The sequence below is a fragment of the Cololabis saira genome, chromosome 18, assembly GCF_033807715.1.
Source record: "Cololabis saira isolate AMF1-May2022 chromosome 18, fColSai1.1, whole genome shotgun sequence".
Classification (NCBI taxonomy): domain Eukaryota; kingdom Metazoa; phylum Chordata; class Actinopteri; order Beloniformes; family Belonidae; genus Cololabis; species Cololabis saira.
In genome coordinates this window covers 29,689,457-29,717,277 of record NC_084604.1, presented here as the reverse complement: position 1 = coordinate 29,717,277, position 27,821 = coordinate 29,689,457, and the positions used below count along the sequence as shown (strand labels likewise).

At 40.3% G+C, this 27,821-nt stretch overlaps 1 protein-coding gene across 12 annotated transcripts in view; it reads right to left on the bottom strand.

Annotated features, from left to right (window-relative positions):
- epb41l2 (erythrocyte membrane protein band 4.1 like 2) overlaps positions 1 to 27,821 on the bottom strand; it is a 59,955-nt gene that overhangs the window by 13,272 nt on the left and 18,862 nt on the right. For 4 of the 12 annotated variants that reach the window (XM_061746377.1, XM_061746382.1, XM_061746390.1 and 1 more), the window contains exons 2-17: positions 26,415 to 26,644; positions 26,101 to 26,289; positions 23,393 to 23,641; positions 20,080 to 20,184; positions 17,934 to 17,976; positions 14,022 to 14,097; positions 11,614 to 11,710; positions 11,405 to 11,529; positions 11,111 to 11,198; positions 9,038 to 9,190; positions 8,819 to 8,916; positions 8,192 to 8,364; positions 6,800 to 6,885; positions 3,061 to 3,111; positions 2,875 to 2,913; positions 2,090 to 2,149 (exon numbers count right to left, since the gene is read on the bottom strand). In XM_061746377.1, coding sequence (XP_061602361.1) covers positions 2,090 to 2,149; positions 2,875 to 2,913; positions 3,061 to 3,111; positions 6,800 to 6,885; positions 8,192 to 8,364; positions 8,819 to 8,916; positions 9,038 to 9,190; positions 11,111 to 11,198; positions 11,405 to 11,529; positions 11,614 to 11,710; positions 14,022 to 14,097; positions 17,934 to 17,976; positions 20,080 to 20,184; positions 23,393 to 23,641; positions 26,101 to 26,289; positions 26,415 to 26,630 — 1,848 coding nt within the window. In that variant the 5' untranslated portion in view covers positions 26,631 to 26,644. Of the gene's footprint in view, positions 1 to 2,089; positions 2,150 to 2,874; positions 2,914 to 3,060; positions 5,577 to 6,799; positions 6,886 to 8,191; positions 8,365 to 8,818; positions 8,917 to 9,037; positions 9,191 to 11,110; positions 11,199 to 11,404; positions 11,530 to 11,613; positions 11,711 to 14,021; positions 14,098 to 17,933; positions 17,977 to 20,079; positions 20,185 to 23,392; positions 23,642 to 26,100; positions 26,290 to 26,414; positions 26,645 to 27,821 lie in introns of those variants that run through there. The other 8 variants (XM_061746381.1, XM_061746385.1, XM_061746387.1 and 5 more) reach the window with 4 other exon arrangements.

Below are 27,821 nucleotides of genomic sequence, written 5' to 3'. Positions count from 1 at the left end.
CTGTCAATCTGGAGGGAAACAGGATTGGATGTTCTGCCTCACTGAAGCCCGTCTCAATGCTCAAGGGAAAGACAATTTGGTTTGTTTGATGCTCAGATGTGTGTGTAAATAAGCAGGCTTCAGTGAAACAGCATCCCCATCCTGCTGAGGAAGAGAAGGGCAAACAGGACAACATGGAGCTTCTAGTATAGTTTCTCATTTAACCTGTTATTTCTATTTCTCAGGCTACCCTTTGGGCGGGGGGGGTTTGTATCTAAAGTGCATTTCTCTTCTGCCTCGCTGCGTTCACCCTGTTCACACTTAAGGATCAGTCCTGAACCAGACCAGTCGAAATAACGGAGCTAGAGGAGTAATCAGATTTTACAAATATGCTTCAAATACTACATATTTGCATTTGATGAAATAATATATAAATCAGATTTAGTCTTCTAACTCTTTTAAGAAACACTGAATACTTTTATACAAACTGGCAGTAGATCACCATCAGCTCCACATTGCTCAGACGAGTGCTGTTGTTGTTTTAGTAGGTTATGAAACCAAACCACGCATCTGTCGACACTGGCAGCCAATCACCGTAAAACAGGAAGGAAGCTCCTCGTGTGGGTTAGGGAGGCGGGGTTATTCTAGTTAGATGCAGCTGCCTGGCAATAATCAAACGTTTTGTCCAATCAAAGACTGAAAACACAATAAGATTATTAAAAAAAAAAAAAAAAAAAGACAGCCAAAAACAGCATCCAACATGCACCAAGCATGCACCAACGTCACAATGACACGGAATCAGTTGTTTTCACAAAGCAGCTATCGTGAACTGTCAGCCTGAGAAACTGATCGGGAGAGCAAATATTTACGTTTACCAAATAAATACTTAACATTTTATAAATTTAACACTGAAAACCTTCTAGTACTCCCTATAACTGACACACTTTGGCTCGTGTCCTAGCAAAAACAGCCTCATTTATTTTTTCTCTCTCATGAACGCTAGTTTTTTTTTTGTTTTTGTTTTTTTTTAATTGAAAATTCTTGCCATGTAGCAAGCACATTAGAAAAGGCCTTTACTGAGTGGACAAATTAATGAAATGGGAAATAGAAAATAAGGAACAAAAAAAAACTTAAATTAAATAAATACATTTTCTAAACATCATAAATATTATGACAAAATAATGACAAATAAAATAAATAAATGTAGCTTAAATTAAAAAGAAAACGAGAATAAAATAAATTTTGAAGTTATAATTTTCTTCTGGTAGAAGAAAATTCTACATCATTTCAATCAGAATCTATTAATTCATAACACTGAATGTAATTAAGCAGTTTGTTCGCAGATTTGAAGTTCATATACTTGAGGGATTTACAGTAAAACTTAAATTCGTTATAAAAGGCATTGAAGATAGGTGGGGTTTTCATGAATTTCGATTCGTGAATGTAGAATTTGGCCTCATGAAACAGTAGTTACTGCAGCATTTTCACCACTCAGCCTTCCTAATTCAATCAATTTAAGCACTTAATGAGATTGCCTGTCCAAGAACTGCAGCAGAAATGACCATCAGCATGTTTAGAACTGCATTCATCTTAGTGCAGCCCGCTACTAGGTGCAAATAAACTGTTAGTACCTTGTAAACTGATGTTTAAAGTGTTGAAATAACTAGTTCTATCCACGACAGATTAATTAAATGCTACAAAGCTGAAAAAGGCAGAGCTGAACATGTAAAGGCCGTGAAGCTAAAACACTAAACCAAAGATAGCCACAGAATAATTCTCCCTCCCATTTGATCAGTTTTTCATGACAGAATATTCACCGCATTTCCAGGCACCGCCGTTCAAAATAGCTGCAATGTGAATTTGGCAAATTTCATTTCCATAAAAAGCAAGAATTGTTGTGAATCTAGAAAAAAATGCTGAAACAGAGTAGATTTTGTCAACAGACATCCACACGAAAGAAGACACAGGCATGCGCAGAGCCTGAGAGTGCGACAGGGCAGCAGTTTTGTACAGTTGAGTACAGAGGAAGTTTTATGTCTGATGGCATCAAAGTGCACAAACAGATTTCTTTTTTTTTTCATTTCAGCCATCGGGTGACACCAGTACCAACCTCCAACATTAAATTACTGTGCCTCACATAAATATTATCCCCATGCACTCTCAACGAGCTCTGAAAGGCAGACATACAGCACAAAATGAAGAAAATTAAAAGATTCATTCAACAAATATATTGTAAAAATGTCACAAAATAAATGCATGTAAAAAATAGATAAAATTAAACAAACATTTTGAATGGAAAATAAATTAGATTAAAAAAAACTACATTACTTTACATTTTAAGACAAAAAAAAAAAAAAAAAATAATAATGATGCTGGATAAATATGAAAAAAATTTGAAAAGGCTGGAAGATGGATACAAACCCAACATTAACATCACAGCTGTGTATTTGTACCCATGTTAACTCGTGCAGACGCCAACACATCCAAAACACCAAAACACATGCGCAATACCAAACCAATAACCCCAGAGTGATTCCAGCAAAACCCAAAAATGATGCCACAAATCACAAATGTGAACCAGATGAACTGAAACTGAGAAAGTTAAAGCCACATTAGAGCATCTGAAAGTGGAAAATACTGGATGAAAGTGCCCTTCAGGATCAGTTTGTGCAGCCGAGTCTGATCTGCAGTTACAGTGCTACAGAGTACCAGGGTTATTAACACGTGTGTCAGCTTGAATAGCTTTTTCAGATTGGTCCATTTTGTCAAATCGGGTCTTTTAGAACTTTCAAAGCGTCATGTGATCACATCAGGGCAACTTCAACCATCAAATCAACCCACACAGGCACAGAGGATGATAGACAGACCAGTGAACAATCTAAAAACAGTATGAACCTGAGGGGGGGCAGGCTCACTGCATCCAGGTGACTGTTTCTGGGGTAAAGTCAGGTAGAGAGTGAAGACAGCTTAGATCGTGTGCAGAATAAATATCCCATACTAAAGCTCCTCTAAATCTTTGCTGGTGTATTTCAAAATTATTTTGCTTTAGAATTTTCTGGGCAAAAAAGCGGTCTTACAGACCTGGGAGGGCTCGGCTTCCACATCACCAGGGCTCAAGTCCATCTCCTTAACCTTCAATGAGGTAGTCATGGTGATGGTAGTCAAAATGAGGGGGATAGAGGCACGAAGAAAACAAAACAAAAAACAAAACAGTGAAATGGATGATGGGAAAAGCTTCCTGCTCAGTAACCTCAGTGTGAGGGGGCACTGCAGGACATGTGGCATTTAATCCTCTGCAACTGAATCAATTAAGAACTCTGAGACGCTTGATAAATGGAGACAGAAGGCTCTAAAACCAGCTTTTATTCTCTTAAAAAGATTTGCAGCTCTTGGAAATGTGCTTCAATCAAAGTCATATTCTCAGGATGTAACCAACTGTATTAAAAACTACCAAGACAATTAGTAAGACTTCTGAACGACTACAACTAGCTCCTGAAAGGCTTTTTGAGAATGTTTTAGTGAAGGGAAATATTCAAAAGATGCTCCAATACTAAATGCTTTTCTCACAAGTGCCTCCTCTAGTAGTTATAAAACAGTTATTCCTGGGAATGAGTCACTTATGCCAGAATTTTTCCAACCTACTTAAAAAAACTTAAATAAAATCTGTTTGTTTACTTACATGTTGATATAAAAAAAAAAAAGTAAACTGGCGGCCAACCAAAAGCTATACATATTTATTAATTTATTACCTTTTTGAGAAGCTGAAGCACTGAACATGATTGGCGCGGGTAAGTGTAACACTGTTTACTCTTGGCTATTAAAAGGAGAAATAATATGCATATGAAATATGGTTTAAGTGCTAATGTAGTTGCTGCTTGCATCTATTCACAAATCCTCATCTTTCAATGTTACATTTCTCTGCACTATAAAAGCTAAACGAATGAGGTGAAAATCTAAAACAAAAAGGGGTTCACTGCTATGTATATATTTATATACATATTTCTTACAGGTATTATTTATTACTAATATCACAGTACTTAATTTGAAAATTATACATTGCAATCATAAATGCCTTCTTTAAGCAATGTGATTGGCATTTATTCGTCTAAACGCCATCTAAAACTCTAAACTATGTCTATATTAATAATATATCACTCTGGTTCACTATTATTTATTATCTTAAATCAGTTTCTATATTTTGTGCAGTTTCATTTATTCTATTATACTCTTCATAAACTTTGTGATTGAAGGGAAGATCAGAAAAGAAGAACTATATCAGGTTAAAGAAGTGCTGGTGGAGCGGCAAAACATAAATAGGCGGCAAACGTATATAATATATATATTCTCACAAAAAAAAACTAAGAAATAATGAAATGCGCTGCGTGGTGCACGATTGAAATATATGAATGAATGCAGGTTTATGCAGCAGGATCGCACATCTCCTGCGTCCAGGTCCCATCTGATTGGTGCCTGCTGCGAGGGGGCGTGGACGCCGGTGTGAGATGTGAAACCTCCTCGTTAAAAGCCGAGCTTAACCGATTCTCCAGCTGAGCGCATGGGCTGCCTGGGACAAACACCGGTAGCAGAGTTTTCCTCTGACTGTACACGGCGCTCTCGAAGTAACATAGGGTCAGGCCCAGGGGCGTGGCTAAAATCAGGGCTAAGACCAGAGACTGGCTTGCTGTCAGCATCACAGCGAGCAGGAAAAGCACCAACAGGCAGGGCAGGAAGAGAGGGGAGGGGTTTTGGAGGTAGCGATGTACCGATGTGGTGAGCTTAGAGTGAGAGAAGCTGACGAGAGGGAAAGTAGAGCCACTAGATGTGACAAAGAAGGGCAGAGAAAAGAGAAAAGAGAAAGATAAAAGGGATGAGATGGAGGGATGGCTGGTATAAGACGAACCTACGGGTAATCGTAATTGTTTTGGGTATGAAAGAACAGCAGCAGCTACATTTATGACTTTTGGTGGAAGGTATCGAGTGAAAAATGGCAAAATGCGAGTCAATTTAACTGCTAATCTGTTTAAAATTGGATATAATTTAGACGTAACCATGTTTGAAACAATACAGTTAGGTCCTGAGGTGGGAAAAATATTTCCTTTGTCTAATGGCCCCATTTGATTCGACAAATTAGGAGTGACAATCTCCAGTTTCTTTGGTAGACCTGAAAATAACTTTGTGGGCAGATATCTGCCTCCATTCTTCCCCAAGACGGAGAACCAACACAAGATGAAAGAAACACATTTAACGACTCTGCTGGGAGAGAACGCGCTTCGCCACTTTGCAAGCCCAGCTGCTGTTCTAGTTTGAGCCTCGCAGGCCTCCTCAGCTTTCTGAAGCTCTGAGCTGGCTGTTTTAGTGGCGGTGACTGGATGGGAGGATGGAGGGTTTGGAGCGGCCAGCTGCTGATCTGAGAAACGGGAGAGGGGGCCTGAGGGACACGGCCAGAGTGTGTGTGCGGTCTCCGTGTCGTTGATACGGTCGTCGTCTTCAGAGATGTCTGAAAGGCCGCGGTCGAGCTCGGAGATGGAGTCGAGGGAAGGGGGGGTGGATGAGAGCGAGGATGAGGAGGAGAAGGACAGAGGAAACATGAAGATTGACTATTGAAAATTGAAGCAGAGCAGGAAAAAAAAAAACCCATGGGAATGGTAATAGGAAGAAAAAAATTAATTAAAATAAACGCAAAGCCGAAAGTGGAAATGGTAAGGAAAGCCCACGAGAGCGCAAACGAAGTGAAAAGAACGAGCCATAAAAAATAAAATTAAGTTAAACAGCAATCATAACATAACCAACGGCATACGCATTCAAAAAAGTAAAAAAAATAAATAAATCATTCATTTCATGAAGTGAAAGCAAAAACGTGAGATCATGCAGGAAAGATGTGGGAGAAGTAGATAAAAGGGAGTGTGAAGGAAAAAAGAGAGAGGGAAAGAGACATAATATTAGTCAGTGAACAACACAGCAGAACAGCTTCAAAAGTGAACACAGCAGGGTCTAGCAAAGTGCAGAGAACAGTAACGGTGTCAACGGGGGTCACCACCGACAGCGGTCAAGACAAACCAAAAGTGCCGGGATGTGATAGAGGATTAGGAGAAGAGTGAAGGAAGAGTGAAAGAAAGACAGGAGAGGAAGCATGCGCAGCATGCAGCAATATTCCGAGTTCACTCCGGCAGCAGGGACGCGGCGAACTGGTTTAGTGGAGACTAACATCCCCCTGCCTGGACAGCAGGGCCTCAGTGGATCCACTGGCCCGGCCAGAGGGGGTTGTGTAAAGAAAGCTACGTATTATAAGAGTTAGTCTGGTGAAGACGGTTTAAAGAAAGTCTAGGAGATCTACAAGTATGATTCCTGAACCCCGCGCTCACACAGACACTCAATGGTACAACAGAGTAGATGCCTCCTGGCTGCAATGAGATGCTGACCATGTGAAAAGAGAAACGGCCAGCGGTATTCAAAGTCTGTACAAAGTTGAAAAAAGGCCTCTAATAATCCCAGGTACGACACAAAAACCCACAGACTTTCTGTGGTGTTGGGATGGTGTACAAATACTGCAAAACTCAATGTAAATCACATGTTAAAGGCATTATGGCACATCAAACCTGTAAGAATGTACAATTTGTTTACTTCAGTGTTCCTTAAAAAGTCCATGCGTCAGCTGATTTCTATGTTTTCACACATGATGTCAAAGAGTGTGATACATTATTAATAACAGAGTTTTTATCAAAAATACAAAAAAAAGACTTGCTTTCTAAAAGAAATGTCATTTTCAACACTTATATTTAGCTTAGTTGGGATCCTGGTTTCTATTCATGCACATACAGACCTTCGAGTCAGAGTGGAGCTCCAGGTGAGGCTCGCGTCCGTTCTCGGCCAAGTCTCTGCCGGCCTCGGTGATGCTGATAACCGGTGCTGAGGATGTGAAAACAGAAAAGTTACACAGCGACAAATGGCCAGATTCCTACTTTGTTCAAGAAATGACAATTGTTAACCTTCTGATTGGTCCCTGACTGACCAATCAGATCACATCAATGGAAAAAGTGTTGTTTTTTCTTTTTTTTTTAAACTTCGTATTAGTAAAAGGAACACTTGGGAACACACTGCACAGTGTCGTGAGGATGCAGCGTATTTTTATCCCCAAACTGGCAGAAATCTGATCCGTACTTCCAAAACAATGACGTTGCGGCAGCAGGCTACAACCAGGAAAGCGTTTATCTTAAAATGGTTAAGCGTTGTGTTTGGGGCACTTGTAAAAGTGACACCCGCTACCCAGAGAGAATCACAGGAATACATTTCATCCCAAAACCAACCGTAATTTACGAAAAATGTCAGCTTTGGATAAAGCTATGTGGACGGCCAGACTCGCAGTTCAACCCTTCCACCGTGCTATCAGCTAAACTAATCAAAAGATCTTGTTTTCCTGAAAATCTCTGTTTTTTTAAACTCACTACACAGTACCCGAAGTGTTCCTTTTTATTTATATCTAGTTGATGTTGATTTTCTTTGGTCCAATAATTAGAAATAAAGGGATGTAAAGCCCTGCTTTTACAATGGAAGTGGACGGGAGAGATGACAGTTTTATCCGACCTAGCAACGGGGGCGGGGCTTGACAAAGGGTCAATTGCTGTATTTGTTGCTGTAAGATTCACACGGGTCAGGACATGACTTAAATGCTGAAGCTGTTATAGCCACTTGCACTGAAGCGAGCAAAAAGAGGAATGACAACATTTGCATGCAGTGAAATAATCTGTCCAGCAGAGGTCAATGACAGATTATGGAATAAACTGACAATCAGGAAACTGATGTTTGCAGCTGTGTGCAGTGTCAAAATCAGAAAAAAAATGCAACATGCAATACAATGTTTTGTGTTTTCCATTTGCAGCTGTAACTTTTAGGCCAGTGTGATTTTTGTCTCTTATTTGATGTGCAAATGATGCAAAAGTGACCTCACACAGTCTTGCATCTTCATCTAAGCGTATATTTATCTGTTTTGTTTTTTACCGTCTCCATCAGTTACTGTGTGAGGAAACACATGCTGCAGCTATTTCCTGTATCTGGTCTGACGCCCAGCATTTCACATCCATTCAAAACCAGAAGAACTTCATTCCTTTCATTCTTCCTTTCCTCAATCGAGCCGTTCATGGGATCTTGTTCAAAAATGAAGTTTAAATGTCAACTCTTTCGACTCTGCGAGTTCTGTGTCGAGTGTGTGCACTACCTCCATCCAGACTGCGGCTGATGCGTTTGGAAGATGTGCGATCGAAGTTGGGCGCGGGCCGGTCTATGAGGGAGCTGGCCACGCGGGTCTGGGCCTGAGTTCGCCCGCTGTAGCGGAACTTGGAGCCCAGAGTCAAGAAGCGGGCCTTGGTAGGAGCCTCTGGTGCGTTTAACCTAGCGGCAACAATGGGAGGCCTGCATGAGAACACTTACACAGAGTGATTGCTTTTCAAAAAAAAATAATAGCTTTTATATATGTGCATGTGAACGACAACCAAAAGCTTCCGGGCGAGCCGCTCCTAGATTATTAAAGCTTATTCCTCTTACACAAACATATGCAAACACATGTGGACACACAGCACTTGCAGCAAACAGAAACGCACCAATCATGAGCATCTGGCTTATCTCAGAGTATCAGTATGTGTGCGTGCGTGTGCGTGTGTGTGTGTGTGTGTGTGTGTGTGTGTATATCTGTTGCCACAGGCATCAGACTATGAGACAGTCACATGAAGAGTTTTGTTTAGTCCACTAAATCCGCCTCCCCCCCCAAAAAAACCCTGCATCCCGAACTCGAGACTGTAAATCCATGTTCATGCAAGTGCTCGTGCTTCACGGTGCTTTTTTCTACCTGAAGAAACTGTGATTCTCCACACAGACTTTCCACAGCTTTTTAGCAGAGCGATGATTCTGGAGCTTGAATCCCACCGTGCTCTCAAACTGCTCCGTCTATCGGAGAAACCAAGACGGCAGCAATCACATTCAAATTCTTTGAAACGTATTCTTTCCAGTCATGTGCTGCATGCATTTTTACGTAAATCTCAGCGTGCGTGAGCACTTGCGCACAAACCTCGCCTGGTCTGATCTTAATATAGAAGTTGTTCCTCTTGTATGAAATCTTCAGTATTTTGGGCCACGCGAATCGATTTATCCGAAGTCGGTCTTTGTAGACCAGGAGTCCGTTAGCGCAGACTCCCAGCATGATGTCCACACCTTCTGAATCCTGCAACGGTTAGATTAATGAAAAGAAAATGCAAAAAAGGAAAAAAAATAATGATTAAAACAAAAAAACAACATCAAACAAAACTTCCAAACCGATACGGGTGAAACATCTGCATTTGGCAGCAGTTTGTCTAAATCACATGATGCTGTGCATCAATTGATTTTTAAAGTAGTCTGCTTAAAATCAACAGAAACTCAATTAGCACACACAAACGCTCTGTACAACTGTAACACAGTTAGCTGGCAGCCTAACTCACTTTTAAAGCTTTTAAATCCAAGGCCATCTGGTAATGGTGAGGCAGTATTGATTACAGTAGTGAAGTAGAAATGCGCTGGACTAATGGAGAATGCAATATGTTGATCATGGACAATTTTAGTTGGGCAAATACATGTCACATGGCGTTGGCCCCCGCTGAGAGCTGGCGATCGATCTATGACCTTGTGATGCGACTGCGGATGCATTTTAGTGTTTGTTTGGAATACGGCGGTTGGCTCTGTGTGTGTGTGTGTGTGTGTGTGTGTGTGTGTGTTAGTGAGAGAGATGATGGCAAAATATCGCTATGGAGACACCAACTGTTGCATTAACTCACCCAAACGTGGGACATCAGTTCTCTGGGAAGTGTTTACATATTTAGTAACATACATTGTACAATACAGCATATTAATGACATTGACCAAGTGCTCATGAGTTGCAAAAACAAAATGTCGGTAGTTTAACATATGACGTAATGCTTCCACACAACAGTCTTTAGACCAGTTGCATTTGGTTTGTGAAATCAACATCTTAGGGGCGTGAAACGAGAAGCATGTGGTGGGTGATGCTGCAATCATTCACCATCCGCCGCTCACCTCTTAAGACTTTCGTTTTTAGTAATGTTTACACTTGATCTTTCCTGTATCGAGCAATTCCTGATCAAAGGTTGATACAATCTGAGATATCTTTGCATTGAACTGCTCCGACTACCTTGATCTTAATTAACAGTGAATGGACTTTATGTTTCTATTGCTCTGATGTGTGAAATAGTAAATCATGAGCCTTCCATCGTCTAACATGTGAGGTTGAATACATAAAAGAGTAAGTAAGAGTAAGTAATAAAAATGTAAGTAAGATGATGTACATGACGTTACTTGTAAATGTTTCATGCTGACCTTATTTTTGAAATTGATAATCTTGATCATTTCTTCCTCACTATGGTTAATACATTTCAAATGTATTTCTATTTAATTTACAAAAAGACATTTTGGTTTTTCTTTTCTTTTTTTATGTGTGTGTTTATGCCAGACAGTGGACTGTTTTTGAAAATGTCTCTTAAATTATTTGAGAACAGCTACTTTGTGGGCTTCGGGATGAGAAAACTTGAACACATTAACAGAACAGGACAGAAATAGATGGAGTTCTTGCATTCCCACAACTTTGGTATGCAACAAAAAAAGACTTGAGCATCTGAAGAGCTCTCTGTGCTGCGCTCATCCCGTCCCCCCTGATTCTCTCTGCCACTCACATGTGGAGCATGCCCCCCCCCCCCTCCCTCTCTGTCTCACATCTCCCTCTAACCTTATCTGTTCTTCCTTATTTCTTTCTCCCTCTCAATCTCACATCCTCACTTTCTATTTCTGGACTCCCTTTTCCCTGATGCATTCCCCCCCTTTACATTTTTTTGGGGGGGTCTAGCACACAAGAACGAGCTGAGACACACGCGGAAACCCAAGCGCTTTCTGCCGATGACCTGCTCTCCTTGTGTGAGAGAGAGTGGCTGTTCCCATGGCTGTGGCCTCTGCGAGTGTTTGTACAGCTGACGCACAGTTACAGCAACACGAACCTGCAGACACACTGGCACGCTTTCCCCACATCAAAGGATCTGTGCTAAATCCCCAGACGTCAACAAGAATGGAGAGGATCCGTTCATCCGTTGGTTCATACCTTAGCGTGGTGGAGGTCCACCCCATACATCGACAACTTCTTAGCATTTTCTAGAAACTGAACATCGGCTTGTGCTGGTGTCATTCCCCTGTAAATGGAAGGAAAAAAAGGGAAAAATCAACCAACACGTCATGTTTTGTAAGGAAGACAGCATATGAAAACAATCCAAGTACGCTGGTTTTCGAGCACGACTGAACAGATATACATCTTTTAAGGATTAGTCATATTCACACAAGCTACTGAGAAAAACTTCCAGTGGTTTTTTATTTGATAAATGGCCGTGTCTGATCTGACCTGTGGGACTTGTGGAGTTCAAGAATCTTCTCCTCCATCTCTTTGTTCTGATTGGGCGCAAAAGTCAGCTGATTGATGAAGTCCACAGGCCGAGGTTGGTCAGGTTCATAGTCACCAAATTCGGCCTGTAAACCATACATTCAAATCAATAAATCAACCTTGCATACCATACACTCACAAGCACAGGATACTGTATCCAGGTGGTGTACCTGCAACGTGTACGACCCCAGCAGAGCGTGAGTGACAAATGAGCAAGGCAGACGTCCAGAAGCCACATCGTCACGGAGCTGCAGACACAAAAGGTACCTGCAAAAGATAACAGGAACTGAGTTTTTTGGCAGTAAGTAGTCTCATTGTTCAGAATATTGAAGCTTTCACTGGTCTGTGTGTCCCAGAAGCCTCTGCTCCCGTGTCTGGTGTGCAGTTTTCTTAAGTCTGTCCACTCACTGGGGAATACCTGTTTGTCTGATAATCACTATGAAATACCCAAAGTCACTTACCCTGCGTCTCTGCAGTGGCACCTTTTGTGTGCATGAAGCGTCCGTGTGAGACACTGAAACATCTCAGAGTACTGGTGTTCAAATTTTGGCAACAGATAGGGCTGGGCGATATATCGAGATTTTAATATATATCGATATATTTTCAAATGCGATATGGTACGAGACAATATCGTTTATATCGATTTAAAAACAAAAAAAAAAAAAAAATATGATTTTGATATAGCTTATTTTGTGACAAATTGACTTGAATGTTTTATTTGAGATTTGCACAAATGTTTTGTTATTTGCACAACTGTCAACCAAAAGTCTGCCTGTTACTGTCTACATTGTATTAATTGCACAGTGTATTTTAATTTAATTCTTATGCAGGAAAGGGATATTTGTTTTATTTTATTCAAGAAGCATTTTTATTCTATATATGCAGGCAGTTTATTTTTATTTCATTAGTTTTATACATTTTGATATTGTGCGGACCTCTGCTAATAAAAAGGTACCTGTGTGACATTTGGCACGACATTGTACTAAAACTGACTGTTTTTTTAAGAGTTTGCCTCAGAAAAAAATGAAGCTAACAGAGATGCTATGCTATAATGCTTTGGGGGAAACCCCAATTATGGCACAGAAAAAATATCGATATATATCGAGTATCGCCATTCAGCTAGAAAATATCGAGATATGACTTTTGGTCCATATCGCCCAGCTCTAGCAACAGACAAACATCTGTAAAAGCTACAGACCCTCTAGTCCTTCAGGTACAGAGCTACTTCTCAGTAGTTCAGATATCACTCTGGGACAATAGTGCAAACCCTCATTTTGGTAAAGGATTTTTTTCCAGATCCATACTGACAGAAAAATGATTTAGTCTGCAGCGAAACAAACAGGAAACTGCACGACTCGCGACAGCCACTTAGCTCAAAGTAAAAGTTTACATATATAAATGAGTGCTACAGAGGAGACTGACTATGTAACAGACACCTGAGGTTCTGTTCATGTTTAGGGATGTTGAATACTGAATCATTAAATTCTGCACCTGTTGCACCAACCTTCTCCCTCACAATAAAATACCAATAGTTTTGGCAAATTCTTGTGTTAAGAGGGGAAATAAAACCAGCTAGAGTTATCACCCAACGGTGCAGGTTCCCACAGCTCTAAGGAGCCTTAAGCTACACAGCCTATTGTTTTGGTAATGGGACTCCCACTTCTTTAATAGCTTGGTTTTCCCGTAACTGCCTTTTTTTATGTGGCTCACATTTCTAACCAGTATGTCGAGTTGTTTTCAACAACTCTGATAATACACAGAACCATCGACTAACAGCAGCCGAATGAGGGCAGCTAAATGTAAAAGGATGAAGAAGAAGTGAGCGATTTTACAAGAAGGATGCTGAAGACATATTTTTTGGAATTGTGAAAAATTTAAATTTTTCTGGAAAGAAGTACATTCAGTTTTGACAAAAGTACTTGGATATGAGATTCCATTAACATGTACTGTCGTATACTCGTGTCATATTGCAACGGTAGTGCAGGCAGAGGATCACTGGTTGGTTAAGACACTCCTTACAGCTGCTAGGAAAACCATCACTAGAGCTTGGTATAAACCTGAATCGCCTACTTTTAAACAGTGGCTGGATATTATTAAAGAAATTTGGACGATGGAAAGACTGACCCATACCCTGAGTTTGAGGGAAGGGCTATTTGAGAAGAGATGGCAAAAGTGGACATTTTATCTACAGAAAGCATACGGATGCGGGCCTCTTTTTTTTTTCTTCCTCTTTTCTTTTTTTTGATAGATTATTAATGTGCTAACCCACAAGTTTATGTTTGTTTTTCTACTTTTTATTTGTATTTGTTTGTTTGTTGCACGGTGAATATACAGATAATTTTTGTGATCTGGTAAAAATGTGCAGTTGTAAAAAAAACTGAAAATCTAATAAACACAAAGTGACAAAAAAAAAAAAAAAAAGAATAACGCAGAAAGAAAAAAATGACTGACTATAATTGATTGTGTTGCAATAATAAATGTTTATGCGTGTAGTGGGTCCGATGTCAAGCTGGAAAGTTATAAAGATCGAGTAAACGCCAGTATACCGTAATGTATTTGTGTATATGAGTGTGCGTACCTTGTAATGTCCTCAGTGAGCAGTGAGGGGTCAGGAGGGTAGAACTTCACATTGAATGAAAACTGCCAGTTGTTACCTGAAGAAAGAGAAATGACTACTCAGAATATAGTTGGCACCCAGAAATGTAACTGAGAAAACAAAGACAACAGCTTATTATGGCCTGAACGGGTTCATCAAACCATCTTTCTAAAGGTTTGAGCATGCAGTTGAGAGTGAAATAAAACAAAAAAATTGACATCACTTTAATATATAGTTATGTGAAAAACAATGTCCATCCCCTGCAAACCAACCCAAGACATCTGCTTTATAGAGGCGATTCCACCTGCTGATGATTAATTTATCTAATTAATTCGATTGGCTGCTACCCGCCCATTCATTCCCTTAAAAGCAGCAAATGCACATTTAGGTTTTCCTTCACATCATTTCTGCGTTTTGGCTTCTTCTTTTGTCTGCTAAATAAATAATGAGATGGGACAATATGCCATATGTTGTTCATCTGAGATTGTATTTATCTCACTTTTAGACAAAGTAAGGATCAGATGATGCTTTGTTTCTTTTTGAAATGAATAGGTAGGTAGGTAAGAATTGAAATGGTGTACTTTCCCTTTTACATAGCTGTAAGCATATACATGAGGAAATAAGCAGATCTGGTATTGCGTAACATCGTTTTAACCTTGCCAAATACCAAAGTGTAATCTGTATCTTTGAAATGATCAGAAACAAAAAACGAGGCGGTCACCAGCAGGACCGCAGCTGATATCTTCATCTCTCTGCCTGGTTTTTGATTCTTCTCTCTCCAACACAAGGCCACATTGTCATTTGTCTTTACTCCACTTGTGTCCCCGTTTGGCCCCACCCAACAAAAACCCACATAGACACATGAACACACACACACACACACACACACACACACACACACACACACACACAATAAAAGATGGAGATCATGCCATCTGGAAAATTCAGTCTGAGAAAACCTGACATCACAGCACAACCATTTCCTCCTATCAGGTCATGCACGCATGCACGTACGCATGCACGCACACACACACACACACACAACTGCTGCAATAACAACCAGAGCCTCACAAATCAGATTTCTGTCTAATTTCTTAAATCTTTCTAAATTTGCAAAAAACAAATTTCAAAGAGCAGCTGCATGTTCTCCTATTTTGCCGTCATGGCAACCGAATGGCTCAGAGTCAAAGTGGCCAGCGAGGTACCAAAACTACAACAGATGGGTTTGATGGTGGAGGAAACCTGCGTGGTGATGTTAAACATTAACAGCAATCACATGCACACCGACTGGCCGAAATCCAGACTGGTGGCTTCAGATATCGAGTCTGGATAAAAGAGACACAAAATCTTGGCATCTTTACCCATCAAAGTGCATTATAGGAAACAAAGTACACTTGTACTTGTTCACTACTAATCTTTACTTTCAGCAGTGCTTCATTTTTCAAATATTTCAACATGATCAATGTAATAAACAATAGTAATAAAAAAAACATCACATAAAACCATGTTAAAAGGCACAGATGAATGGGTATATCGCTATTGCTCATAGGAGAATGGTCTTTTGTTACTGTAATGTGCTAAAGGAAGTGCAAGGGGGAGTATATCCGCCATAAAGCTTACTAAAGAAGAAGACAATGAGGGAAACAGGGAGGAAAGGAAGAAGTAGTCGAGCAGTGTCGCTTGCTGCTTTGCAGCAGCCGAAGTGATGCTGGTGTTTCTGTCTTGGCCTTGCGGCACTCTGCTACGTCAGCCACCGTCCGTCCTTCGTGGTCTGCGAGCCAGTCATGAGCTGCATGTGTGAGTTGTGACAAACAGCTGTCATTTCACAGCAGCATCGTGGCGAGACACGAGGAGGAAACGACTGATGAACTGCCGACCAGTCAATGAATTGTACAAGTAGTCGACTAGATTAGTACAGAGTAGCCGTTTGTTACAGCACTATGGAACATATGCTTCATTTATTTGGGATGCTCTTTTGTTAATTCTGGCTGTCAGTTTAATGCCGATATATGATTCTGTCATGATCTCGTGGTCCAACCAGAACCTTCAGGTGGTCGGGGTCGTGCCAGCTCTCTGTACCCAGAGTAAGAAACAAACACCATGAGATAGCGTTCAGATTTTATGCTCCTCACCTGTGGAAATAAATCCCAGAATGCATTAGGACTGCTGAAACTCTCAGCTGCTTTAAATCAAGGTTGAAACCTTTTAAGGTAGTGCTGCATTTCAGTAATCCTCCCACGATGCACTGCGACTTCCATTTTATCTGTTTTATTCATTTTTTAAAACACGTCTTTTTTCTTTAATCGTTTAATTATTCAGCTTTTAAGCTCTTTTACTTTTTAATATTTCAATTATGTCTCAAACATGAAGTGTACTATGAAAGTAAACTTGCCTTGCCATAACTTGGAGGAACATTTAGTGTATTTTTACTTATGTCTTACGTGCCATTGTCAGCAGTTCCCCTTTTTGCGTTTTTTCATAATTTTCTATATATTTATGGTACCAGGTTAGGCCTTACTCTATTATCCCTATGAAATACTTTGCTTGAGAGCTGTATTGCAACCATTAAATTAAAAAAATGTTTCTTACATTTTTGCTACAGGTGATATGAAATTTAGCCATTAAACTATTGGCTGTTATAACAAACTTTAATCCCGACTAAACACAAGCCTAATAAAACCTTTGAAGCAAACTTGAGTCTAAAGGTCCTTCTTCCTAAGACTGGGTGTAGAAATATTCCACATCGGCAAATACATTTACTCTTCAAAATTCAAATGTCTTTCCACAGACTGAACTGCTCTGCATGTGTTGATGCCATATTTTTTTTTACAGGTGGCGATTTCAAAAGATTTATTTAACATCTACTTTAAAAGGAAAGCCCTTTAGGGAGGGGCAAATAACAGCTCTGATGTATTCAAAAGATCAAAACACTGAAAAAAAAAAGTTTCAATTGGGAGTGTTTAGCAGCAGTGAGACTTTAGAGCAGAATACTGAATACAACCCTGTCATTTCGTGGCTTACGTGTACACACTTATACACAGGCAGTGTGTGTATACTCAAATGAGCATCCCACACTATTTCTCTCACTTTGTAAACATTTGCACAGAGGACATCAATGCATAAATGAACGCACACAGCTAAATGTGTAGCTCTCTTCCGTGACCCCCGGGCACACACTCCGACACGGCCTCAGAAACATGGCCGTGCATGCACAGGCGCTCAAACATGCACATGAAACCACACATTCCTAACAAACACTCGCCAATTAAAAAGAAAAATCATTATTTTCTCTCTTCTGTTTTGACTCGTATCTCACTCAGAAGCGAGATATGAAACTGAGAAAGAGTTACACCTTTTCTAACTTTCATCGTTGTTTTGAGGTATAAATATTTTCTTCCAATATCTATAAAAGAAACATGATGATGTGAAAAAATATCAGTTTAAATCACTGTAGTCAGTTCATTTTTATGGTAATGATAGCTTTTCACAAAACAGATATGTGCATATAAAGGATAACTAAAGCCTGCAGCGCTCATGCCACACCCTTGCTGGTGCTCAGCCAACCAAACATGATATGTCACACCTCAACTCCCATTTATAAATTAACATTTAATACAAAAAGTTGACAAACAATGAACCAGTGTCATCGTATCCTGGTAATCGCTCCTACACTGCCAGACTGCTGTAGTTTGGTTTCAAATATCTCTAGCTCTCTTTGTTGGTGATGCAGCTTGCTTTTCCGCTTGTACGAGTGCACCTGCCTTACCTCATCAGTTCAATGGTTTCTACTTTATTCATGGCCTTTTGAATGATGGATTGTAGTTTGGATGAATGAGGGGTTGGGTGACTGGATTTGTAAAGCACAAATGTAACTTCAAAAGTAGAAAAACTTACTGCGAATCTGCCTCTTAATATCCTTTGTGGGATCCAGCCAGCACTGCCGTGTGATAGGAGAGACACAAAGCAAAAGGACAGTTAATCTCCGTCAGATACTGTGTGGCACGAGTGCAGCGTTTCACAAACTTCATGGTTCAGGTCATATCATCGGTTAAGTAGCCGCTGGTTATTTCTTCTATTATTTTGACACTCCAGAGATAACCAACCTTGGCTGGTCATTCACAGCCGTTTCCACCGATACCGAATGTACCGAACCAATAGTAACAGGTTGGAGGTGGACTTTATACGACGACTCGCACAGGAGCGCCAAAGAGTTACTATTCAAGACAACCAAGATGGCGGCACAATTGCTGATAACGCCGTGGATCAATAACACAAGTTTATCGTTGGCAGAAGAAAAGAGCAAAGGAAGCTGGCCAAGCTAGAAATAACAGACATCAGACGTAAACCCTAATAATCCACCTTATTTCCATAGTTCCATTGTATCCTTATTTCCATAGTTGAAATAAGTTTCATTCTCATAATCATGTTTTGTAATCACACCAAGACTAACACAACAAGGCGGGTTTACATCAAATACATCACTGACTACGTTTACATGCAGTCAAAATTCGGGTTATTACTAATATTCCGGTTACTGAAACATTCAGAATATTCCGTTTCCATGCGTGAGCAAACAGGGTTATCCCTGTATACATGGTAATTAATCATTCGGGATATCTGGATCAAACCAGCGACGCGTGGAGAACGTGATGATGCAATTAGCGTCATTTCCGCTTCCTCTTCCTGTATCCAAATTCAAAACAAATGGTGCTTCACGCAACTTTTCGCTCATCTTCTTGTAAATCTCGCTATCCCGGTACTTTCTACCGTCTACAAATGCAGAAATATTCATATCCTCCATTACATTTATGAAGTGATTAGTCTCCTCCTCACTCCAAAAGTGTGGCGTGGTCGTGCGTTTCGCCGTGTTTAGAAGAACTTCCTGGACTCAAAAGACCAGGATTCCTTGCGAACAGAGCATGCGCAGAAAACAAATTAATGTTCCGTTTGATCGGGATATTCCGTTTGGTGTTTACATGACAGAATATTCGGGTTTTAAAAGGAGTAACCCAGGGTTTTTAAAAACCCGAATATGAGCAAATTCGGGTTATTCAAAGGGGTTATTGGTGTTTACATGGCCGTGCAAATTCGTGTTATTGCCAATATTCGGGTTTTAAAAGGGTTATTGACTGCATGTAAACGCAGTCACTGACAGTTTTGGGTTTAAGTTAGATTTTGGTAATAAGACCATGAACATGGCTAGTATCCACGGGAGAGGATATTATAGTTGAGAACTTAAATCATGTGCAGAAATCTTACTTGCTTCACCACCACATAACCGTGCATTCACACCGAAAGCGTCAAGGGTGTCATAGGCATCCGGCTGCCATTCATTTTCTATGAAAGCTCACTGCAAGAGGCGTCAGAGGCTTCGGGAGCGGCAGGGTGTTCCCCTGGGTAGCTAATGTGAGCTACCCTCACAAAAACATGCACACAGTCCTGGGCTACACATGCCCCCTCTGGCCAACCGGGGCACCAGATGGGGTGGGGAGGATCTGGCCGGAATAACGTGATCCTTCCACGCGCTACGTCCGGCCGGGGAAACCCCACCCAGTCTGGTGAAAAGAAGCGGCCTGCTCACTCCTCAGGTTAAGAAGGAGACCTGAGCTCAGTGCAGGGCCTCCCGGGGTTGGTAGAGGGAGCAATGCCCAGGACTGTCACTTAGGTAGGAGCACTGGGTGATAAAATGGGGGGGAGAAAAAAAAAAAAAAAAAATCGGGATAAAAATATATTTTTTTTAAACTTAAAAAGAAAAACATGTTTATTAATCACAAAACACAGTTTAGACATTATGACCAAATTCGCTACTACCCGGTGTGTCAGTGGTGTTCACCGCAGACATTTGTTCACCGGGAGGAATGGCTCGGGCTTTGGCCATAGCATTTACTGAAAAAGCTTTTTAATGCACATCATTTCCCTGTATTGTCACACAGAAGTGCTGAAACCAGACACGCCTACCCAACGCGACGCTCTGCATCCCAACCGTGCCCGCATGTCATCTCTGTGGTTTAGATCTGTAAATTACTGACGTATAACGTACCTTTTCTTCATGGCTGTTCTTGTATGTCAAACCAAAGTAGTCCTTCTCCAGCAGATTGAGATGCTCACACACCTTGAAGAACAAGTACTGACCTTTGGCACGTTTCTGAAAAGACATAATAATAAAATGAAAAAAAGACTGGATCACAAACATTTGCACGGGTATATTATTCATTAGCCTAAATTTTGCAGGGAACATCTAAAGATATGCCAATTGTTATTCTATAACTTAAAAAGTACCACGATGAGAGAAGTTGTCATCAAATAGCTTTAAAGAGTTGCTTTATAGCTTCATAGACATACTTCAAAATGGGTTTATGTCAGTGCATCTTTGTCCGTTTCATTATTTTTCTCTGGGCAACACATTCCTTCCTCGGCCTGACGGGGCCCTCGGCTGTAAAATCCTCCAGATTCAACTATGACAATGACATTTAGCACCCATCCATTCCGTGCAGCCTTGCACAACCGTGTCCACACACACAAAACGCACAACGACACCCTTTAGGCGGTCAGAAGGTCGAGAGAAAGAGGGTGGAAAGAAGGGGAACGCCATGAGAAAGAATGAGGTAATTATATAATGCTCATTTTGTTTTTAGTTAGTCAAAACACACACTCAATCCAACACTGGTGTCCAGACAGAGCGGCACTACGAAGACTGGCTCACAGACGGGACTGGGAGCGTGGTGGAAGTGGAAGGAAGAGGATGAAAAGACGCATTTTTCTTTTTGTCCTGAGACAGCTGAAGCATCTGCGGTATTTTCCTATACTTCAATCTCAGGCGCCACGGACACGCACGCAGTGGCCAGTGAATGTGAGAACACGACCTTTCCCAGTTTCTGGGCCTGGGTGCCTATGAGCGAGGCTCTAAACAGATCTGAAGCACCTTACTGAATAAAACAACTAAGTTTCAGACATTTCATAGTATCACTGTGACACTGCAGGCTGTGGAGAAGCTGGGAACATGAAAGAAAAGCTGCATTGGGACATTTGTACCAATGTAGTTACATAAAAGATAAAAAAACATAACTGTATGAAATTAGTAAACATCCTTTTCCTGGAAAAAAAAAAGTCAACCGAGTAGTGTCAAATGCAAATAACTATGACACCTAAGCAAAAACTGTGACTCTAAAATCCAGCTGAAACCAGTTCTAATGAGACACGCGACATTAACTCCCCTGTCCCAACTGTCTCCCCAACGGTCTCAAAGAGCTCCACCACTAATAACATCTGTATTCAGTTATGTTATGTAATAAAATGGTCGGTGAGGGGGATGAACATATAAAATGATTGGAACATGGTAAGTGATCTGGAGTCAAAGTATCTTTGCAAATGTGTGTCTGTGTGTGTGTGTGTTTGTGTGCGGTTTTGTTTGTGTTGGAGGTTTGCTGGGCAAAACAGAAAATTTAATCTCTGGAATGCATTGTGCATCTCTCCCTCTCACAATGCTAACTATGCCAACGTGGAGGGCGGGATTGATGGATAAGTAAGTGTGTGTGTGTGTGTGTGTGCGTGTGTCCTATAGGACAATAGAAGTTGGTTGCAGTATCAGCATTATCTGTTGTGATACAAGGCTGCTACTGTTCAAGCGCTACACTGCAGTGCACTTCTGCATATCAGGGATGCAGGTTTACCACTGCCAAGTTGCCGGTGCAAAAATTAAAAAAAAATAAATAAAGAAAGAAAATTAATGATAAAATCTTGGACTGGGAATTAGCAATGAGTTCTGGGGTCCTTGGACAATAACTAATTTGTTTGGCTTTCCACTTGATGAGAATAAGTGTGGAAAATGTGACGGGGTAAAAAGAGGTTGTAGGGGTAAATACCGTAGTAGGGCTGGGCGATATGGACCAAAAGTCATATCTCAATATTTTCTAGCTGAATGGCGATACATATCGATATTTTTTCTGTGCCATATTTGGGGTTTCCCCCAAAGCATTATAGCATAGCATCTCTGTTAGCTTCATTTTTTTCTGAGGCAAACCCTTTAAAAAAACAGTCAGTTTTAATACAAAGCCTCGTGCCAAATGTCATACAGGTGCATTTATTAAAAGAGGTCTGCACAATATCAAAATGTATAAAACAAATTAAATAAAAAATAAACTGCCTGCATATATAGAATAAAAATGCTTCTTGAATAAAATAAAACAAATATCCCTTTCCTGCATAACAATTAAATTAAAATACACTGTGCAATTAATACAATGTAGACAGTAACAGGCAGACTTTTCCACTGAGGTTGACAGTTGTGCAAATAACAAAACATTTGTGCAAATCTCAAATAAAACATTAAAGTCAATTTGTCACAAAATAAGCTATATCAAAATCTTAAAAAAAAAAAAAAAAAAAAAAAATTAAAATCGATATAAACGATATTGTCTCGTACCATATCGCGTTTGAAAATATATCGATATATATTAAAATCTCGATATATCGCCCAGCCCTAGTAAATAGTACTTGTAAAACATGCATGTAAAAGGATGGTTGGCTAAAACACTGGTAATAAGACAAACTGACACTAGCATGAAGGACAAAGGATGCTGTTCCCATCAGTGTGCGTGTGTGTGTGTGTGTGTGTATGTGTAGGGGGTCTTGGGCACGTGCCTTTTAGGGAACAACAGATGCATAAATCTAATCTCAAGAGACCCCCCCCCCCTTCTAATCTGCTTGGTGTGTGTGTTCTAGTCACCAGACAAGCCCCTGCAGCGTGCTCTGCCCTGCTCTGCATTTATCCCCTAAACTACGCCCCAAACAATGTGAGCAGGTGCTTCCACCATAACTGCACTCTGAGTCAGAAAGTTAAATACCCTGGAGCTTACACACACACACACACACACACACACACACACACACACACACACACACACACACACACACACACACACACACACACACACACACACACACACACACACACACACACACACACACACACACACACACACACACACACACACACACACACACACACACACACACACACACACACACACACACACACACACGATCTGATCCTATTAGCAATTACATCACTGACACAATGGCGCCCATTTGTTGCCTCATCAACCAACCAAAACATATAAGAGACGAATTGTCACTTCGTTCTATAAGCAGTTAAGAAAACAAAGAAAGAAATTGGAGAGATTTATGAAGTGAGTTAAAGACTCCCTCATCTCGCACCAGCCTATTCATCATGTTGTATATTATTATTTTGGAGACATTGGCCATAACACAACAGCTGATCTCATGTGATCACAACAGACAATCCAAGAAAGAAAAATGTAAAGTGTAAATGCTCCGTTTATGAACAGGCTTACCTCCACCTCACAGGTGAAGTCGGTCCCATCCAGAAGGGTGACATGGCACACCACCACCTTCATCTTGGCTTTCCTCACCAGCCGAAGAGGAGACTGGAAAATGGAGGTCTGGCCTTCGTCCTCCCCTTCAGCCTCCACCTGCCCTTGCTCTTTCTTCTCCTCCTTTTCTGTCCCTTCTTCCTTTGCTGTCTCCTTGGTGTCTTCTGGGCTTTTCTCTGCGCTCTCTTCTACCTTCTCTTCCTTGGCGGGCTGCGAGGGGGGAGAGCAAAAAAGGAGTCACTGACTTCCAATCTCACTAAATCATGTGAAAATTCTTCCCCATCATGTGGAAACCACAACCGTGCCTGAGAGGAACACGACTTTCTCCCCACAAGTGTTTGTGTAATTCCCCTTTGGTGCAGGCGTTTCTTTTGGCCCGACCGCTCAAATGTTGATGTCACCGGGTTGGGCCCCGCGTGGCTCTATGTGATCACTGGACAGAAAAGCTCATCTGTGTGATTGTGTGTCTTTGATTCTTTCTGGACTGAAAAGCAGTTTAAAAGGGAAAATAATGTGTAACAATATCTCACCCCTGAGCTCATCCTTGACGCAGGAGATAAGTAACGAACATCTGTGGTTACTGCGGTATCTGTCTGACTAACAAAGCAAGGTACTGGTATTGGAGGGGTTTGGTGGCAGTTTCACCATTTAAACATAAATTTAATCAGTGAAAAATGACATCTACATTAAATTAAGTTAAGTCAGCAATATTAACGCTTCTTCGTCATTTTTGTTTCCCGTCGTTACTTTCTTAAAGATCTTAGTCGTCTTTAGCTTTGCTATTTCATTTCATCACTATTGTGTCAGATTGCGCAGAGTTTAGATTTATGTCACCTTGAGTATTGTTCTGTGGTCTGGGGATCTGCCGCTAAAGGTGAGCTCAGAAAGCTGCAGATTGCCCAAAATAAGGCTGCACGCCTGGTATTGGGTTGCTCTATTCGATCAAATATTAACCGCATGCATGATTCTCTCTCATGGTTGACAGTAGTAAACAGGTTAGCTTTAAACACAGCTGTGATGTTTAAGTCAGTCTTGATTAGTAAAACTCCTGACTTTTTATTTAAACATATTGTTTTTAGACGTACTGTGCATGATCATGACACTAGAGCAGGGATCAGCAACCCGCGGCTCTAGAGCCGCATGTGGCTCTGTAGCACCGCCCTAGTGGCTCCTGGAGCTTTTTCTTCTTTCTTCCTTTGTCCCTTCGACTTTTTTCTCAACATTCCGACTTTTCTCTCAAAATTGTGACTTTTCTCAACATTTCTACCTTTTTCTCAATATTTCCACTTTTTTCCCGACATTTTTTCTTTTTTCTCGACATTTCCACTTTTTTCTTAACATTTCGACTTTTTTCTCAACATTTCGACCTTTTTCTCAACATTTCAACCTTTTTCTCAACATTTCAACCTTTTTCTCAACATTTCGACTTTTTCTCGACATTTTTACTTTTTTCTCAACATTTTTACTTTTTTCTCAACATTTCCACTTTTTTCTCGACATTTCGACTTTTTTCTCAACATTTCCACTTTTTTCTCGAGATTGTACTTCAACATTAATCTCGACATTTCGACTTTTTCTCGACATTCCGACTTATTTCTCGACATTCTGACTTTTTTCTCGACATTTCACCTTTCGCCATTTGCCTTCATTCTAATACAAGACTTTTCATTTTTTGCGGCTCCAGACATATTTGTTTTTTGTGTTTTTGGTCCAATATGGCTCTTTCAACATTTTGGGTTGCCGACCCCTGCACTAGAGGGTCCAGCAAAGGTCAGCTGGAGGTGCCTCACCCAAGAACAAATGCCTTATCACGATCTTTTACCTATAGAGCAATAACCCTATGGAATAATCTGCCTCACTATCTCTGTCTTATAGAAAGTAAACAAGTATTTAAAAAGAAACTTAAATCTTATTTTAGATTATAATGTTGACTTGGCTGTATGTCGAATGGTTCCGTTGTGTGTTTTAGTGCAAATGAATTTTAGGTTCATATAATTATTAAATGTTTGTCTTAAGTGTTTTAACATCTGATATTTCATAATTGTATTTGTAAATGTTTGATATATTGTGGATGATGTGATTGACTGTTTTATATTTTTGTTGTTGTTCTTTGTGGACCCCAGGAAGACTAGTTGGTTACTACGGTACCAGCTAATGGGGATTCTTAATAAACTAAACTTAACTATTGATGCATAGTAGTGCTGTAAAGTGAAACAGTTCTCAGAAAAGAGACCTTTGGCTTCTTCTTTTTTGGCTTCTTTTTAAAAAAAATATTCCTTCAAATGCAACAGAAAATAATATGTGGAGATGGGGGGGGGGGGACAAAAGGTTGTGCTGATTAGATGTACCGTGTTGTCCATGATGTAATCAAAATGACTCCATCTCAGAGGGTTTAGACAATCCCACATTTGCAAACACATTTTTGGTGATTAATACTATAGTACACTTTGGGTTTTGCTTAAATTAAAGTAAAAGTCAAACAATATACATATTAGGTTCATTGTGGAAATAAGTTTCAGCATTGACACATTTTTTTGTGATATAACCTTATTAATGGGTTTTATAGTGATGCATTCACAGTCATCAGTAGCTCTTGTCATGAGCTCTTGTCGGCTCATCCTCCAGTACGGCGTGTCGTGAAGAACAGCTGTGTAACAAATAAACAATACCTCAGTGTCTGCACTGGCATGGGAATCGGATTCTTCTTTTTCTTTTTCCTTCACTTGCTCCAACTTTACTTCCTCCTTCTCTTCCACTTCCTCTGCGTGACCGTTCACTTGTGGGGCAGGCCCCTCCTCTTCCTCCGTCCCCTTACTAACAGGTTCTTCTGTGGATGGGACCTCCTTTGTTGGGGAGGTCTTTGTGGATCAGGGGGGGGAAAAATACAAAATAAAACCCAAGATCGGCGTGCATTCATTAAGTGCAGTTAATCTACTGTTGCGGGATCACAAAACAATAATGCATCAGCAGGAATTCCCTTTACCTGGCTTAGAGACTTCTGCTTCTTAAGCCATGTTGGCAGGTATCGAGATATTCCTTTGCCCTCTTTTTCCTTCTCCTTCCCTTTTTCCTTCTCTTCTCCCTCAGCGTTGGATACTTCCTGGGTATTTTGCGTGGCGGCCTCCGATTGGTCTGGCTGAGCAGCTGACTCCTCCGCTTTCTCCTTCACCTCCGTCTCAGAGCCCGCTTCTGTTGTCATGGCGACAGGTTATCCTGCAGGGAGAGAGATGAGAGTGATGGAGGAGTCTTAGTAAGTAACGCAGATGATTCGAAGACGGACAGACAGACAGGACAGACTCAAATGGCATGTAATTTGTTAGTGTTGTGTATGTTTTATTAATGAGCCACTTGTTTTTTGTTTACATTTTTCATATGCCATGGGTAAGAAGTAGGGCTGGGCGATATATCGAGATTTTAATATATATCAATATATTTTCAAACGCGATATGGTACGAGACAATATCATTTATATCGATTTAAAAAAATAAATAAATAATTTTTTTTTAATGATTTTGATATAGCTTATTTTGTGACAAATTGACTTGAATGTTTTATTTGAGATTTGCACAAATGTTTTGTTATTTGCACAACTGTCAACCTCAGTGGAAAAGTCTGCCTGTTACTGTCTACATTGTATTAATTGCACAGTGTATTTTAATTTAATTGTTATGCAGGAAAGGGATATTTATTTTATTCAAGAAGCATTTTTATTCTATATGCAAGGCAGTTTATTTTTATTTCATTTGTTTTATACATTTTGATATTTTGCAGACCTCTGTTAATAAAGGAACCTGTGTGACATTTGGCACGAGGCATCGTATTAAAACTTACAGTTTTTTTAAGGGTTTGCCTCAGAAAAAAATGATGCTAACAGAGATGCTATGCTATAATGCTTTGGGGGAAACCCCAATTATGGCACAGAAAAAATATCGATATATATCGAGTATCGCCATTCAGCTAGAAAATATGACTTTTGGTCCATATCGCCCAGCCCTAGTAAGAAGGAATAAAAGACAAACAAAAAGAAAGAAAAAAATACACATCTCATATGGAGAACAGAACATAACATAACAAAACATCTACGGTATATTCAATATGTCAGGGTTATATAAGTTCATTAATTTGCTCCTCTGGCCCGCAGCTGCAATCAAATGAGCTCATAGATGTTTGGACCATTAGCTCTTGGACACGGTTCCCTTTTACCCAAGCGCTTGAAACACAACAGTTTAGGATGTTCATCCGTTTCAAAATGAGTTTCATCTGGGTCAACAGCTCAACGACTGTCACAGGCACTTGGATACATGTACATGTAGACATGCACATGGGAGAAAAAGAACAAATTACTCAATTCTTAAATATCTGAGTCACTGGTTTTAGCCTGCAGCTGTGG